The 18,209-nt window shown below is 40.6% G+C and overlaps 1 protein-coding gene across 1 annotated transcript; it reads left to right on the forward strand.

Moving 5' to 3' along the window:
• The first annotated feature begins 271 nt into the window (after positions 1–271).
• Positions 272–15,645, forward strand: NKRF (NFKB repressing factor). Its single transcript, XM_070290861.1, has 4 exons — positions 272–376; positions 449–1,052; positions 11,273–11,403; positions 12,423–15,645. The coding sequence occupies exons 2-4, from the start codon at positions 787–789 to the stop codon at positions 14,378–14,380; spliced, it is 2,355 nt and encodes a 784-aa protein (XP_070146962.1). The 5' UTR covers positions 272–376; positions 449–786; the 3' UTR covers positions 14,381–15,645.
• The last annotated feature ends 2,564 nt before the right edge of the window (positions 15,646–18,209 follow it).

Genomic DNA, 18,209 nt, shown 5'->3' on the forward strand with positions numbered 1-18,209 from the left:
CTATCCTCTGAAGAAAGGGCGCCTCGGAGAGCTTACATTAAGAAAAAAAAAAAAAAGTGTGATACCCATTTCAAACCCAAGTCCCTCCCACTGTCAGAAACCCAGGGGAAAGCGTCAGGCGACGTGCCAACAGTCACCTGAGAGAGCCTTCTAGGGAGTTAACGGAACCATGTTCCCAAACCTCAGAAAAATCTTTCAAAAATCCCCTTCCCGGAGCCCCGCCCCACGCTTGTGATCACAGTACGTCAAAAGCCCCCTAGTCGTCATAAGAGGGGAAGAAAACGTACGTCGCGCGAGACTCAGCGACGGGATTTTGAAGTTAGGGAACAGCCGTGGCGCACGCGCACTGGTCTCACAACCTCAGGGCGGCACGCGGGTAGGTAGACTAGAACTCAGAGAAAGGGGAGCAGAGCGTGCAGGTGTCTTTTTTTTTTTTTTTCTTTTCCAGCGCAGTGCGTGAATCTGAGGATCGCCGGAGTTGCGGAGCGCTGGGCCCGGCTCGGTTTCCCCGGCGCGCGTGTGACTCTGCCGGGTGCCCTCGTGCTCCTCCACGAGTTGCAGGAGTGCAGCGGGCGTGTACCCGGGTTGCCGGGACAGGAGCTCGTGGTCGCCTTTCCCTTTTAAACGGTCGCCCCTCACGTACACACTCCAGTACCCCTGAGAGTTGGTCTTCGCGCCCCCCGCACGCCCCTCCTCACCCGGTTCCTCCCACCAACCCCCCGTTCCCGCTTGCTCCTGATCGGGAGTCGACTTCATCCCTGGGGTCCCTGCTTGGGGGCGGAGAAGATGGCTGGCGGACGTCTGCTGTTGGGGGGCGACTTCCTGTCGCCGCCGCCGCTACCCCCCCTCCCGCCGCCGCCGCCGCCGCCCCTCCCGCCGCCCCCGCCCGAGCCAGTGCTGGAGCAGTGGCGCTATAGCCACGAAAGTGACTGGCAGTGGGCTCTGCGGCGCAGCTTCATCTGTCGGCACCTGCACAGTTATCCCGGGGCTGCCCTAGACCAGCTCCTCGCGCTCTCCGCTGCCTGGACCAACCACGTTTTCTTGGGCTGCAGGTGAGTAAGGTGTGAGGGTCGGGCTGGGGACCCGGGTGGGGTGGGGATCAGTGAAGAGGGTCGGGATAGGGAAGGAGGGGGCGAGTAGGGATGAGTGCTTAGAGACTGGAGATTTGGAGGTGCTGGAGGACTCCACTGTTGGCCCGGGGCGGGCGGGGGGGGGCGGTTGGCTGAACGAGGTAGCTGCAGATGACATAACAGCTAGAAAGGTGCGGGGATCGCGGGAGAGGCCTCTCCAGGACCAGGGATGGAGATGAAGCAGCGCCTGGGAGAGGATTGCCGAGAGGTGGTCATTGTGATGGTGTTTTGGAGGGCGTGGGAAATGACAAATAGCAGAGCCTCGGACCTGCGTAGGACCTTCCAGGGATGCGGTATCCGCAGAGAATATTCGACAGTCGGGGTTCCGGGGTCTATGGGGGGAGAGGAGAGGGGGTCTGCGGTTGTAATCCTAGTCTCTGGAGCGTCCTCTCTTTCCATTCCCGTTAGATTAAATAGCAGCCGCCTAGCTGGGTTTTACTGTTTTCTCTTGGGGAGGCGGTTTGTATGAGGTCTCTCAACCGCAGGGTCCGCCTTGCTTGTAGATTTGCGCATAATGTGTCTGGACGCAAACAAAGAAATGGTTATATCTACTGTAAAAGTGGATTGCCCTCATTTCACCTTAAATGTGATCAGTAGGATTAACATTTGGCCTCTGAGTGAGGTTTTAGGTGTGTGTTTGTCGCCGCCCCCCCCCCCCGCCCCCGCCGCGCCCCGCTCCCCTTTCTTAGAACCTAGTGCCTGTTCTGAACAGGCCTCTTTGAAAGCTCTTTGCATTCAATGGAGACTGCAGTATGGTTCCAACGCATGTTTTTAAAACAGACTACTTGGACCACTGTCCTTCAGAACCTTCAAATCGGCCCTATACTAGACTAATCATTCCTTTGATAGACTTGAGAGGTTTGGTTTTTTTTGACACTTGCTTCAGGGCAAATTTTTTAGGAAGGATGAGAAATTATGAAAAATGATCAGATCAAATTCAACCAGTTCAGTTCCAGGAATGATTGTAACAGATACAGATAAATAAGATTGTCTGTGGTTAATGCTTAATTATTGAACATAGATAGCATCCAGTGTGATACTTGTTTTGCTTCCATAACACAAAGATATTTTTTCTGTCTTCTCTAGATTAGTGTACTTTCTGCCTCCAGAGATAATGACTGTTTCACTGGAGGAACTGGTTATGACTGGGAAAGCCTCAGTAATTAATCAAGTCAGATAAATCTAACTGACTTGCACTTAACAATATTGTTCTGGCAATTGGAATGGTACCTTTATCCTATAATCTTAGATGTCCTTAATATCACAGAAGCCGTGGGAAATCTGAATCCTTTAAGAAACAAACTTACAAGAGTTGCTATAATGTTACCCAATAGCTTAACTGAAGAGTAATGTTTACATTCTATCTGTTAACTTAGATATAGGAGAAAGGGAAGGGGCAATAAAGAATCTTGGAAGCTAGGGACCAAGTGTAATCTTCCACTTGAGGCAGGCTTTATGTCAGCTGTCATCTTCAGGTGAGTAAAATCTGTATTCCAGTACTTGTTAACGTCGGTGTTGGCAGAGCTCTTGTTTTCTGGTCTATTTTTCTGTGACAGAAGACTCTTCTTTTCTCCCAGGGGGACTGCAGAATGCATGGTGACACAGCCCACTCTAAACTGAAATCATTAATTTGTCGTTGAAGGCCCATTCCCTGACTTTTAGAACAGATTATAAGCAGTAGCCAGAAGAGAACTCTTTGCATTTTGTTTCCCACTTGCAGGACTTTCTGTGTTCTAATTTAGCTGGGACTGAAAGAACTCCTAGGTCAGGGATAGCTTTTAAAAATCCTTGATCATAAGACCAAGCCAGGAGGAGCTCACATGAGCAGGGGAGCAAATCATGTTTCAATCCCTTTTGGTGATAGTGGCTATTCTCAGGGAACAAGTTTTAATATCTTGTTGACCATCTGTAACATGTTTCTCAGACTTAAGCAGCATCAAAATCTTAGGCTTCTTAAAACACAGATTGCTGGGTTCTACTGCCAGGGTTTCTGTGAGATGGGACCCCAGAATTTCTGTTTCTAACAAGTTCCCAGGTAATGGATGTGGGACCCTAGAATTTCTGTTTGTAACAAGTTCCCAGGTAATGGATGATGCTCATCCAGGGACTACACTATGAGAACTGTTGTCTTATAGGATAAATAAAACAATGTTTTCTAATCTGCTTTTTGATCATTTTTTTCCCTCAGTCTAGGCAATCGGGAAGCCCAAATAGCCGAAATTATTTATCTTCACCTTTTCTTGTCTGTTTCATAAAAATAAACAACGTGTCAAGATTTTTTTTTTCTGTAGGCCATTTCTAACATATATCTTGTGGCTAATGAAAATTTAGTGCAGTCTTATCAACCTCATCTACAGCACAGACATAATTGTTCATATGAATGCCAAGGGACCTGTGCAGTTTTTACTTAAAATTGTTGATAGTGTGTGTATGTTTAATAAAGCAGAATGTTTGGTTAACTGGAGCATTCAGCTTTCCAATCATTCTTCATCAGTAGTATTAGAAACAGAATCCAAAAAAAAGAGAAAGAAACAGAATCCTGATCTATTGACTTTTGGTGAGATATTAATCAATAGAGAAAATATATCCTAAAATGAATCCAGTTTGCCACCTTGATTATTTGTCTTTTCTTGTTGATGTGAGACTGACGTTTGGAAGGAAGATGCTGACTGGGCTCATGTTGTGAAACTAACTTTGCACATAGTAGGTAGAGTGCATCAATCACCAGCTGATGAAATATGAGTGGGAGCTTTTAAAAGCTGTATCAGTAATGTTAGTTGTATGTTATTCACTATGTAGGAGTCTTTTGAATAGGTTTGCATAAATAATTTTATACTTGGAAATCCTAACCTTTGCTTAGTTTTCAAACCTCACCTTTTAAATTTGGACCTAGTAGAGCAGTTTAATAATTTTTTTTAATTTGAAAGAAAGCTTCTATTACTGAATATTTATTAAATTCCAGGTGCCATTGTATATCATAAATACACACCTATAAGCACGTGTCTTTTTTCAAGAAGGTGAGATTCATGAAGTCAGATGTCTTTGTCCATTAGAAATCATCTTTTTGTATGCTAGGTATGGTGGCACAGTTGTGATTTCCAAAAAGCTTAATACATGATAACCTTGGAAAACCTTAAAGACCAGCTGGGGCTTTTTGGTTTTCTTTTTTAAGCATTTACAACCAAATGGGTTGTAAATGCATAGTATGCATACATCTTAAAATTACTTTGTTGGACTTGCCTTAATGGTACTTTACATCATGATCCCTCCATGAGATAAAATACTGTATAGCCATTAAAAGTCATGTGCTAATGACATGGAGAAAAAGCTTATGACATAATAAATTAAGAAAAACATCAAAACCCCAGCAGATTACAAATCAACATAGATGATCTGATAGTGATTTTTTTTTTTGCAGGGGTGGGGAGAAGGTGGTATGGGAAGCATAGAAAAAGGAATAAAAAGTAAACCCCCAAATGTTAATGAAATTATCAGTGGTTGGATTTGTAGGTGTTTTCTTGATGGATTCTCTAAAATTTCTGGAGTAAAGGTGTTACTTTTTAAATCCACTAAAAAAATGCACTATGGAAAACTGAGTGATGAAAGCTCTATTTACTGCCTTGGCTTATTTCAGATTTGTGGAACCACTTCTTTATCCCTGGGTAGGTACTCTTTGGAGAATATTTTGAAATAGGACTGAAATCCTAGTGGTCTTCATAGTAAAGATTAATTAAAGATTAATGTAAAGATTAGTATTTGTTCTTTGAATAGCCAAGTGTTAGGTACTACACCGGAGAAGGCAACGGCACCCCACTCCAGTACTCCTGCCTGGAAAATCCCATGGACGGAGGAGCCGGGTAGGCTGCAGTCCATGGGGTTGCAGAGGGTCGGACATGACTGAGCAACTTCACTTTCACTTTTCACTTTCATGCATTGGAGAAGGAAATGGCAACCCTCTCCAGTGTTCTTGCCTGGAGAATCCCAGGGACGGGGGAGCCTGGTGGGCTGCTGTCTATGGGGTCGCACAGAGTCGGACATGACTAAAGTGACTTAGCAGCAGCAGCAGGCACTACACAGTCTGTTCCATTACTGTTCCAGCTGGTTGGGATTCTTCAGTATTATGACTTCCTAATAAAGGGCTGAGAAGATGACTATATTGGCAATCAACACAAAGGTTTATTTTTATAGCCTATGGGTGATGTTAAATTTTGTGGCAAATGTAATGAATAGGGAACAGTAAGTAGGTATAATCATTACTAATGCTGGAAGAAACCAGAGAGAAAATGTGAATGGAGTAGGTCCCAAATGCATCATTCATGCACACTGAATGGCATACATGCCATTACACTTGGATGCCATGTTTGGAATCAGTCTATAAGATCTGGAGAATTTTAACTGGAATTCAAGGTGAGTGGTTTGGTTGTAGTACCAGTTTTGGTAGCAAAATTGGCAACACCAGTTTAAGATTTGTAGACTTCATCTCATTTTCATAATCTTTTGCTTTCATCTCATACCTTAGAAATTGTACTCACAAATCTTTTTTAAAATTATTTTATTTGTGGCTGCACTGGGTCTTTGTTGCTGTGTGCTGGCTTATTCTAGCTGTGCCCAGCAGGGGCTACTCTCTGGTTGTGGTGTGTGGGCTTCTCATTGTGGTGGCTTTTCTTGTTGTGGAGCACAGGCTCTAGGGCACGCGGGCTTCTATACTTGCAGCATGTGAGCTCAGTAGTTGTGGCGCACCGGCATAGTTGTTCCATGGCATGTAGGAACTTCCCAGCTAGGGATCAAACCTGTGTTCCCTGCATTGGCAGGAGGATCTTATCTACCACCAGGGAAGTCCCCACTCCCAAATCTTAATGAAACTGATATATATAATGTATGACATTTTAGGCTATGCTTTTTGATGTTTAGATAAGACTAAGTAAAAATAAAATTACAGCATTTAAATACTGGTGTTAGCAGCAGCAGTTATCAGTGGGAAGTGTGGATTACAACTGGGCTAGCTTACAGGTCATCTGTCAGAGACGGCCACCATGTCACTTCTCTCTTTTGCAAGGAAAGACATCTGATGGGTGCGGGACCTATTGTGTTGAAAATGGATGTTATCCTCTTTGAAGTTCAGAGCCTACTCATGTAGAGGAGTGCTAGTTTCTCATTTTCAGAACTTTCTTGGGGAATTCCCTGGTGTTCCCTGGTCCCTGGTTGGGGAACTAAGATCCCGCAAGCTGCACAGCATGCCCCCTGCCCCTACCCAAAGAAGAACTTTCTTCTCACATACCACCAGAAGTCTTTTTTGGTCTTAGGCTTAGAAAGGCTCTGAAGGTGAGAAGAGTGAGTAGATACCATGATAACCAAAACTTCACTTGAGCCCATAGTTTTCTCTGCAGGAAATTGATATTCTATCAAGGGCAAATGTACTTCATAAGGAGTCCTTTTTATTTTTTTAATATAAATTTATTTACTTTAATTGGAGGCTAATTACTTTACAATATTGTATGTTTTAAAGCTTTTTAGTAAGGAAAATCAAACACAAAAAGTAGAAGAGGTTAGTGGAAACTCATGCATGCATCATTCAACTTCAGCAATTGTCAACAGTCTGTCATGCTACCCTTCTCATTTCGTCTTGCCCCTAGTATTTTGTGCGAGGTAGTCCAGAATATATTAAAGAAAACCTTGCCATCATTTCTCTTGCAAATATTTTAGTATGTATCTGTACCAGATGATTTTTAAAAAATAGTCATAATACCATTATTCATACTCAGAAAAATTAATGATAATTTCTCAAAATGATCCGATAATGTTTTCTCCATTTGTCGCAGAATGGTTTGTTTGACCCACGGTCCACACATATCTGACTGATCTGTTGCCTTTAACCATTCCCTCTCCTTTTATTTTCATGCTGTTTATTTGATGAAGAAATGGACTGTCACATAATGTTTCCTTCATGATGGATTTGGCTGGCTGTATTCTTGTGGTGGTGCTTAACATGTTTCTAGGAGTTAGGGGCTTGATTAGGTTTGGGTGCAATTATCTGGTGGTCAAGAACACTTTTTAGATCTTTGCCCTGTCATATCACATCAGGGACACATGTCTGATTGTCCCATTTTTAGTGAGATTAAGATGATAAAGTTCTCCAACAACTTTTTTCAATTGAAAATTTTATTGACATAATTATTGATTCACCTGTAATTGTAGGAAATAATATGATGCCCTGTGCTCTTTACCCAATTCCCGCAATGACAACATTTTACAAAGTTAATATATCATAATCAGGATAATGACATTGTTACAATCTGCAGTCTACACAGATTCCTCCAGTTTTACTAATACTTGTGTGTGTGATTCTATACAGTTTATCACAGGTGTAGGTTTGCATGTCCACTACCATCATCAAGATATTGAACAGTTCCAGTACCACAAGGATCCCTCACATTGCCCTTTTACAACCACATCCATTTCCCTCCCACTCATACCCAATACTGCGTGTATCAATAGTTTATTCATTTTTTTGGCTGAGCAGTGTTCCATGGTGTGTGGTAAAGACATCTGGGCTGGTTGTAGTTTGGGGCTGTTACAAATAAAACTGTTATGAACATCCGTGTACAGTTGTTTGTGTGCACGTATGCTTTTATTTCTCTGAGATAAATGCCCCAAAGTGCAGTTGCAAGGTCATGAGGTGATTGCATGTTTAATTTTATAAAAAAACTTTCAAGTTGTGTCCCAGAGTGGCCATATCATTTTATATTCCCACAAGTAGTGTACAAGTGATCCAGTTTTTCTGCATCCTTGTCAGCATTTAGTGTTGTCATCATTTTTCACTTTAGCCACTCTGATAGCTACAGAATAATATCTCATTTTGGTTTAAGTTGCATTTCCTTGGTAGCTGATGATGTTGAACATTTCTTTTTATCTGCTTATTTGCAATCTGTATATCCTCTCTGGCGAAATGTTCTATTCATATCTTTTGTTCATATATACACATTATATATATGTATATATTTTACTGTTGAATTTGAGAGGTCTTGAGGTCTTTATACTAGATACTAATCTTTTGTCAAGTATATGGTTTGTAAATATTTTCTTGCTCTCTGTAGCTTGTCTTTTCATCCTCTTCACAGGATCTTTTGAGAGCAAAATTTTTTAATTTTAATGAAGTCAATTTTATTAACTTTTTCTTTTATGGATCATACTTTTGGTGTTAAGTATAAGAATTCTTTGCCTAGCTGGAGATCTTGAAGATTTTCTTCTGTATTTTTTGTAAAAACTTTTTAGTTTCACATTTAAGTTTATGATGCATTTTGAGTTAACTATTGTATATGATGTGAGGCTTAGGTTGAGGTGGTTTGTTTAGGTTGGATGCCTACTTTGTCCAGCACCATTTGATAAAAAGACTCTCCTGCCACCATTGGATTGCTTTTAGTTTTATAAACAGTTGAACATGTCTGTGTGGGTCTGTTTCTAGGTTCTTCCCCATCAGCTTTTCACCTGATAAGCTTTTATTGTTGTTCAGTTGCTCAGTTGTGTCTGACTCTTTGTGACCCCATTAACTGCAGCATGTCAGGCTTCTCTGTCCTTCACCATCTCCAGGAGCTTGTTCAAACTCATGTCCATTGAGTCAGTGATGCCATCCAACTATCTCATCCTCTGTCGTCCCCTTCTCCTCCTGCCTTCAATCTTTCCCAGCATCAGGGTCTTTTCCAATGAGTCAGCTCTTCGCATCAGGTGGCCAAAGTATTGGAGTTTCAGCTTCAGCATCAGTCCTTCCAGTAAACACCCAGGACTGATCTCCTTTAGGATTGGTTGGATCCCCTTGCAGTCCAAGGGACTCTCAAGAGTCTTCTCCAATGCCACAGTTCAAAAGCATCAATTCTTTGGTGCTCAGCCTTCTTTATGGTCCAACTCTCACATCCATACATGACTACTGGCAAAAGCATAGCTTTGACTAGACAGACCTTTGTCGGCAAAGTAATGTCTCTGCTTTTTAATATGTTGGTCATAGCTTTTCTTCCAAGGAGCAAGCGTCTTTTAATTTCATGGCTGCAGTTACCATCTGCAGTGATTTTGGAGCCCAAGAAAATAAAATCTGTCACTGTTTCCCCATAGTTTGCCATGAAGTGATGGGATTGGATGCCATGATCTTCATTTTTTGAATGTTGAGTTTTAAGCCAGCTTTTTCATTCTCCTCTTTCACCTTCATCAGAGGCTCTTTAATTCTTCTTCACTTTCTGCCATAAGGGTGGTGTCATCTGCATATCTGAGGTTATTGATATTTCTCCCAGTAATGTTGATTCCACCTCATGCTTCATCCAGCCCGGCGTTTCACATGATGTACTTGGCATATAAGTTAAATAAGCAGGCTGACAGTATACAGCTTTGACCTACTCCTTTACCAATTTTGAACCAATCCATTGTTGCTTTTTGACCTGTGTACAGGTTTTGCAGGAGGCAGGTAACGTGGTCTGGTATCCCCATCACTTTAAGAATTTTCCACAGTTTGTTGTGATCCACACAGTCAAAGGCTTTAGTGTAGTCAATGAAGCAGAAGTAGATGTTTTTCTGGAATTATTTTTCTGTGATCCAACAGATATTGGCAATTTAATCTCTGGTTCCTCTGCCTTTTCTAAATCCAGCTCGAACATCTGGAAGTTCTCATACTGTTGAAGCCTAGCTTGGAGAATTTTGAGTATTACTTTGCTAGCGTGTGAGATGAGTGCAATTGTGCAGTAGTTTGAGCATTTTTTGGTATTGCCTTTCTTTGGGATTGGAATGAAAACTGACCTTTTCCAGTCCTGTAGCCACTGCTGAGTTTTCCAAATTTGCTGGCATATTGAGTTGCAGCACTTTCACAGCATCATCTTTTAGGATTTGAAGTAGCTCAACTGGAATTCCATCACCTCCACCAGCTTTGTTCATAGTGATGCTTCTGAGGCCCACTTGACTTTTCACTCCAGGATGTCTGGCTCTAAATGAGTGATCACACCATTGTGGTTATCTGGACCATTAAGATCTTTTTTCTGTATAGTTCTTCTATGTATTCTTGCTGCCTGTTCTTAATATCTTCTGCTTCTGTTAGGTCCATACCATTTCTGTCCTTTATTGAGCCTATCTTTGCATGAAATGTTCCCTTGGTATCTCTGATTTTCTTGAAAAGATCTCTATCTCTCCCATCTTACTGTTTTCCTCTATTTCTTTGCATTGTTCATTTAGGAAGGCATTCTTATCTCTCCTTGCTAAACTTAGCGGCCATTGATGATCATTTATTGTTGCTTTATGGGTTGCAAAATGGTAGGAATCTATCATTCCTTCATTTATTAGCTGGAATGCTTCTGTAAAGGAGATTTTCTTCATCAACTCTTTAGTTTTTTCTGAGGTACAATTTGTACAGGGAAATGCTGGATAAATGCTTGCTTTCTTCTTTTAATGTTACTTGTTTGGGGAATAATGACTTGATTCCCCACCGTCCTCCAAAGGTGACCAATAATGAGTTTGTAAGTATTACTGTGAGCTAATGGATGTTTAACGTGCTTGATGTGTTTCAGTCCACTGTGGTTATTCTTGATATTCAAGTTGGCTCACTTCTGAGTCCGTTTGACAACAACCCCTGAGGTCTTTGACAGCGTTCTTGTTTCCAGGCATGAAAATATCTCCCAGATTCTACATTTCTTGGCCCAGACTTGGGTCCAGCCACTTCTTTCAGGACTCTGATTCCATTTGGTGGGAAATGATAGAAACCACAATTTGGATGTTAACAATCCATCTCTTATTAACATTCTGAGTACATTATCATTATCATATATGTATACATGATATATACCATATGTATATATGTATACATGATATACATCATAAATGTATGTATGTAGAGAAAAATAAATTACGAGTTTATATGGGTACTTTTAATTCCAATTAAAGATATGGTCTTCACCTAAATTTCTTAATATTTGTGTTTGTATATCTTCTAATGACAGTAACATAATTGCTCATTTGATACATAACTATTTTAGGGCAGATTCTTCAGTTTTATAGCCAAGACATTCTGTTAGTAAAGTCCTGTGGGAGCAATTATAAGATGGGTCATCTAGAAACTTTTCAAAAACTGCATTCTTGTCTGTTTTAACTGTAGATTATATTCATTTAAATAGGTACAGCCCACGCTTGATGGAAAAAATTCTCCAAATGGCTGAAGGTATTGATATTGGGGAGATGCCTTCATATGATCTGATGCTGTCCAAGGCCTCCAAAGGTCAAAAACGTCACCTCTCAACATGTGATGGTGAGTATACTGTTTCTGGAAGGTGGGATTTGAAGAAACAGTGTGGCTTCTTTTTTAAAGATATGAGTGTGGTATATGATTTTAAATAACATTGGTAACATCAGATCTTACACACTGTAAAAGTTTTAACTTTCAGTTTGTACATTTTTTTTGAGGATGCTAAATAGAACTGAAAGCTAAGAATACTGAATTCATGCTATAATGCTGTCCTTGAAGGATAATGCTTCCATGCCATGGAACCTCCCTTAAGCATCTAAGTAACTAAAGCCTCCTGGATGGGTCTGTGGTAGACCAGTTTTCTACTAAACAGTGTTATAGGGAGAAAGCTCTAGTGTCTGGTATAGCCTCAGCAGAGTTCTTCCATAGCTTTAAATTTGATATCCTCTGTAAATCATTAGTTTCCAGCTGAAGTTTGTTGTAGAAATAAAATAAAGCAAACTAAAATTTTGAATTTGAAAATCTTTGGGATCTTTTGACAAATATTTTTTATTTTTTTTTTAGTCGCAACTATGTAAAGCATCATCACAGAGTCGGTCACTTCTGATACAAAAGAGAGGCTTTGTAAACGCCTCTGGTCATCATCTCTGTTGCATTAGAGCCATCTGTTCCATTTGCAGTCCTTAAGAAGGGAGCTTTTCAGCACAGGTGGTATGAGATCATAGTGGAACATCCTCTTACTCAGTACACTTCACCTGTGCTTTAACTCATTAGATGCAGAAGCATCTACCCGTCGTGCATGGTGGTGACCTGCATAGTTGAGTCAATGGCATATTTTCTGTCAAGTCTCCTCCCTTACACGTGGAAGGACAGGGAGCATCTCTCCTTATGTTGGAATCTTACATTGATATTTGGGTCCCTTCACCTAAATGACCTGAAGTTTTTGTGATGGGACATAACTTTTACCAGCAGTTCAGCTTGCAAAAAAAAAAAAAAAAAAAAAATTGGTTGGTACTGTTTTCCTGCTTGGTTCTTTTGAAATATCCCTTTTTAATGAATTGTAAATTTCACTCATTCTATAGGTCAAAATCCTCCTAAAAAGCAAGCCGGTTCCAAATTCCATGTGAGACCTCGTTTTGAGCCTGTACATTTTGTAGCTAGTAGTTCAAAAGATGAAAGACAGGAAGATCCTTATGGCCCTCAAACAAAAGAGAGAAATGAACAAACACATTTTGCCAACATGCCAAGAGACATCTACCAAGATTATACTCAAGACTCTTTCAGTATACAAGATGGGAACTCTCAGTATTGTGATTCATCAGGATTTATTTTCACAAAAGACAAGCCTGTCACAGCCAACATGTATTTTGACAGTGGGAACCCTGTCCCCAGCAGCACATCACAGCAGGCAGACTCTCAGTCACCTCCTGAGCCTTCACCATCACAGACATTTCCTGAGTCAGTGGTAGCTGAGAAGCAGTATTTTATTGAAAAATTAACAGCAACTATCTGGAAGAACCTTTCTAATCCAGAGATGACATCTGGATCTGATAAAATTAATTACACCTATATGTTAACTCGTTGTATTCAGGCATGTAAGACAAATCCTGAATATATATACGCTCCTTTAAAAGAAATCCCTCCTGCTGACATCCCCAAAAATAAAAAACTTCTAACAGATGGTTATGCCTGTGAAGTTAGATGCCAGAACATCTACTTAACTACAGGCTATGCTGGCAGCAAGAATGGGTCCAGGGATCGAGCTACTGAGCTAGCTGTAAAACTCTTGCAGAAACGTATTGAAGTTAGGGTTATCCGAAGGAAATTCAAGCACACAATTGGAGAGGACCTTGTGGTATGTCAGATTGGCATGCCTTCATATGACTTTCCTCCAGCTCTGAAACCACCAGAAGAGCTGGTGGTGCTGGCTAAAGATGCTTCTGGGCAGCCGATTTTTAATGCTTCCGCCAAACACTGGACCAATTTTATCCTTACAGAAAATGCAAACGATGCAATTGGTATCCTTAACAATTCTGCCTCATACAACAAAATGTCTGTAGAATACAAATATGAGATGATGCCAAATCGTACATGGCGTTGTCGAGTATTTTTGCAAGATCACTGCTTAGCTGAAGGTTATGGAACCAAAAAAACAAGTAAACATGCAGCTGCTGATGAGGCTTTGAAAATCCTTCAAAAAACACAGCCCACTTATCCATCTGTCAAAAGTTCACAGTGCCAAACAGGCTCTTCACCCAGGGGATCTGGAAAGAAGAAAGACATAAAGGATCTTGTAGTTTATGAGAATTCTTCCAATCCTGTGTGCACGCTGAATGACACAGCTCAGTTTAACCGAATGACAGTTGAATACGTCTATGAAAGAATGACAGGCCTCCGATGGAAATGCAAGGTGATTCTCGAGAGTGAAGTAATTGCAGAAGCAGTTGGAGTGAAGAAAACTGTCAAATATGAAGCTGCGGGGGAAGCTGTGAAAACCCTCAAAAAGACCCAACCGACTGTCATTAACAATTTGAAGAAAGGAGCTATTGAAGATGTGATTTCCAGAAATGAAATTCAGGGCCGCTCAGCAGAGGAGGCTTATAAACAGCAAATCAAAGAAGATAACATTGGAAATCAGCTGCTGAGAAAGATGGGTTGGACGGGTGGTGGTTTAGGTAAATCTGGTGAGGGCATTCGGGAGCCAATCTCTGTCAAAGAGCAGCATAAGCGGGAAGGGCTTGGTCTTGATGTAGAGAGGGTAAATAAAATTGCCAAGAGAGATATTGAACAGATCATCAGAAACTATGCCCGCTCCGAGAGCCACACGGATTTAACTTTCTCTACAGAGCTGACTAATGATGAGCGGAAGCAAATACATCAGATCGCCCAGAAGTATGGTCTTAAGAGTAAGTCTCATGGGGTGGGCCACGACAGATACCTGGTGGTAGGAAGAAAAAGACGGAAGGAGGACTTACTCGACCAGCTCAAACAGGAAGGCCAAGTGGGGCATTATGAGCTGGTGATGCCTCAAGCAAATTGAGATCTTGCTAATTTATTGTGCAGATGCCTGAGGCAGATTTATGAATTAAAGAAGTGATGCTATATGTACTGGTTGCAGAGTATATTCATTCTTACGATGTTTCACCTTGTTCATTTCATATAGTGCTTTATTAGATATTGCAACTTGAAGAATACTGTCCACTTGTATTAGCTTAATCCAGCAGATAATATTGTGCAGTTACTGTTTATGTCTTTGATGTTGCTGTGTCCCTCAGATTTTAGTGGTTTGTACAAAGCAAGAACACATATCCAAATGGAATTTCACCCCAAGAAAGAAATTCCCATTTTAAAGGGCATAGCACAGCAATCTGCAACAATATGTAAAATTGATGTTGACTACAATAAAACTGCTAAGTCGCGTCAGTCGTGTCCAACTCTGTGAGACCCCATAGACGGCAGCCCACCAGGCTCCTCTGTCCCTGGGATTCTCCAGGCAAGAACACTGGAGTGGGTTGCCATTTCCTTCTCCAGTGCACGAAAGTGAAAAGTGAAAGTGAAGTCGCTCAGTTGTGTCTGACTCTTTGCGACACCATGGACTGCAGCCCACCAGGCTCCTCTGTCCATGAGATTCTCCAGGCAAGAGTACTAGAGTGGGGTGCCTAGAGTCTTAATTCCAACTTAACTGAAAATGTCAGATCATTTTGTATTATCTATTTTCATCTTTATGTGAAGCCAGTTATAGAATGTTTAACAGTAAATTGTGCTGTATGTGTAAATGTCCTTACCAACTAAATGATGTAAAACTTTCTTAAAGTAATTTTAGTGTCCATTTATTTATAACTCTTCCATGTGGTTTCCAGAATATTGGAAGTGATTTACTGTATCTTGTGATAGGAGTTTTAACAAATTCTAGTCTTCACACTGAGAGAGCACTACTTGAGAGATGAATTGAAAAGTTTTCAAAATTTTGATTCAGTCTGAAGAAAGGAAGCTGGAACTGTCTGTTCTTGGTGCCTTGCAGAGAGACTCGCAGCAACTCTCCGTTACAGCTTTCATGTGGCTTGGATGTACAACACATCCAAGGTGGCCACAGCTGTGGTAGAGCTTGGTAAAAGACTGAAGATACATTGGTGCTTTGATGAAAAGGTCAGTTGGCTGGTCCTCTCTCGAAAAGCTTATTTAGCCCCCAAAGCCAACTTTGTAACATATTTAAAACTGCTATTTTCGCTTATTTCTGGAATGTAAAAAAAAAATGTATAAAAAGAATTAGCGTATGCTTCCTGAATAAAAAGGAGCCAAAGTTGATCAACGTGGTGGTGTGCTCATTTCTGGGAAGCAGCCTGGTAGCAACACTTTGAGTCTTTGGAGAAGAGAAGTGGTGTTTGCACAAAACATTTCAACACTAGAACACATATGGATGAACATGATGACTTAGCAGATAGGAACAGCCAGTCAGCGACCCATCATGTTTTCCCTGGGGACCAACATGCTGGCTGCAGCCAAATCTTAGGCTGCTTCCTTTTACATGATTTTGTTTTTGTATCTCAGGTAAATCAACTGTTAATATTCAGAGGTGAATATTGATAAACACCTCCAATGACTTCATATTTAGAACAGTTAGGTTGCTTACAGTGTCTTAAAACATTTAGCACCAAACTTGACATTGGCCCACAATGAACAACTTCCTTTCCCTTCTTATGTATATTTTGCATTAAGAAGCTGTCCGTTGTACTTAAATCAATATGTAAAACATAGAAGGGAATTTTTTTTTATGCCTGGATCTCTATGGCTTTCAGTCACCTACAGTGATTAACACAGTGTATGATGTTTGCTTTCCACTAAGTTTTGTCCTACAGTGTCTGGCCTTTCATAATGTTAGTAGGATGAGGAATGAGGCGTGCATTTTATTTTGGCCCTTAATCTTTTAACAGTGGCAAAGGGAACTGACCTAAAATGTTTATAGACTTTTTAGGATTATGTTTTTTACCTACTAGTCTCATGCCAACTTTGAGAAGCTATGGTTCAATGAGTGTACTAGAAAAGCCCACCTTCACCTCTCTTGGGTAAGGGTGGCTTTGGAGATTGAGTGTAAAAACTCCTTTCTCTCTTTATATTTCTTTCCTCTTCTCAAAATGATTCAGGGGCCAGAGTAGGGTAATGTTATATAAATCTGGTTGTTAAAATGAATAGAATATTAATGTAGTTAAGCTCTGAAACAATGGGGCCAAGTATATATCTGGTTCTCAGTTTGAGGGTCCAGATTTCCTAACTTCTTAGGATCAGCCTTGGTATTGATGTGGAACTAGGGTGAAGTCATCTAACTCTGCTTGAGAATATGTTGAGAAATGGAGTTGGCAAGAATGAGCTGCTGACAACTTTGCTGTTCTATTTTGTCCCCTTTTTGTTGGTTCTTGTATTTTCCCTTTCTTTGAGACATGAGACAGCAGTCATTTTAACCCAGTACTGTAACCTTGCTATAAAACCTGCACAGGTACATGAGCAGCTTTAAGTTTTGTTTGAATAAATTATACTGAGGAACTAACTCTGCTTTCAGTTACATATATATAGCATTAAGGCTCACAGATCTACTTTTTAGATTTTTTCCCTCCCCTTTGATTACAAAATAAATGGAAATTTCATGCATTGTTGGGATTCTTTTAAAAATAGTATACAGTACACTATTCACTGTGCTATGAGTAACTCTTGAAGCTGGAGATGGGTCCTAAATAAAGGACTCTTAATTACAACTCTAGCTCTTCATCATACCCCCTTTGCCATACCAGCAGGTGCAGAATTGAAGATTCAAGTTCAGTCTGCCATTTGAAAGGTGACCTCACATATGTGTTTTAAACTTGACTGTTATAAATTAGTGTATGGTGTTGTTAGCCTGTGGCGTTTAAAAAAAAACTGTAAAGAAAAAAGGCAAATCTGCATTAAACTTTGAAATGAATGATTCGTGGTGCCTTTGACCATGGATATGATGCTTTGGGGAAGTCAGTTTGTTGACGCTGTTGTAAGATTTTAAAAGGATTATCCCATGAAAGATACTGGGAATAATGTTTCTCAGGAGGTATACGAAAGAAAAAAATAATAAACGTGCATATTCCCAATCTCACCTTAATTTTTTCAAGTATGAGTAACAGTGTCAATATTCAAGATACTCAACCACAGGAATTCCCTCGTGGTCCAGTGATTAAGACTTGGCGCTTTCATTGCCATGGCCCGTGTTCAGTCCCTGGTTAGGGATCTAAGCTCCCAGAAGCCGTGTGGCACAGCGAAAAGAAAAACCCAGCCACAGTAGGATGAAGAAATTTATGTAAAACTAATCTGCCAAATAAAGACTAATTTAATGTCATTCTACTTAGAAGCAGAAATGAACTTACTAAGGATGTTGTTCCCAGGTGAATCTAACCAGTTTGTGTTCAGTGTAGGATGGGCTCCCTCACGTTGAAGCTCCTTTAAATACACCAGAAGGACTTAAATTTCATTTATCACCACCCCTCCCACCAAGTTAAGTGAATTTCCAGAGTCATTGTCCTTGTCTCTATAAAATGAACTAGGTTGCTCCTTGGAAGAAAGTTTTGTTTAAACAAGGTTAACACTGAGGATACCTGTATTCCCAAACTTTACTCGAGACTTAAAATATCATTTTATAGTAGTTTGTTTTTTAAGCTAAGGCTTTTTTTTTTAAGAGGTAGAATGTCAGGATCAATGTTAGACCTTTGTCTCTAAGGATGATGGTAAACCTCCAGGTTAATTCTCCCCACTTAGCAGTTTCATTCCCTTAACTGCCTACAATATATGCTGAAATAACTTTGTTTGAATAGTTTCACATTCTGTTAGAATGTTTTAAGAAGCATAAAATACTT

This window comes from Ovis canadensis, chromosome X (genome assembly GCF_042477335.2).
Source record: "Ovis canadensis isolate MfBH-ARS-UI-01 breed Bighorn chromosome X, ARS-UI_OviCan_v2, whole genome shotgun sequence".
NCBI classification, from domain to species: domain Eukaryota; kingdom Metazoa; phylum Chordata; class Mammalia; order Artiodactyla; family Bovidae; genus Ovis; species Ovis canadensis.

Excerpts from the sequence above, each read along its gene's own strand:
- NKRF (XM_070290861.1), top strand. The coding sequence starts at position 787 with ATGGCTGGCGGACGTCTGCTGTTGGGGGGCGACTTCCTGTCGCCGCCG. Across the intron at positions 1,053-11,272 it reads CACGTTTTCTTGGGCTGCAG|GTACAGCCCACGCTTGATGG; the intron begins GTGAGTAAGGTG and ends TCATTTAAATAG. Across the intron at positions 11,404-12,422 it reads TCACCTCTCAACATGTGATG|GTCAAAATCCTCCTAAAAAG; the intron begins GTGAGTATACTG and ends CTCATTCTATAG.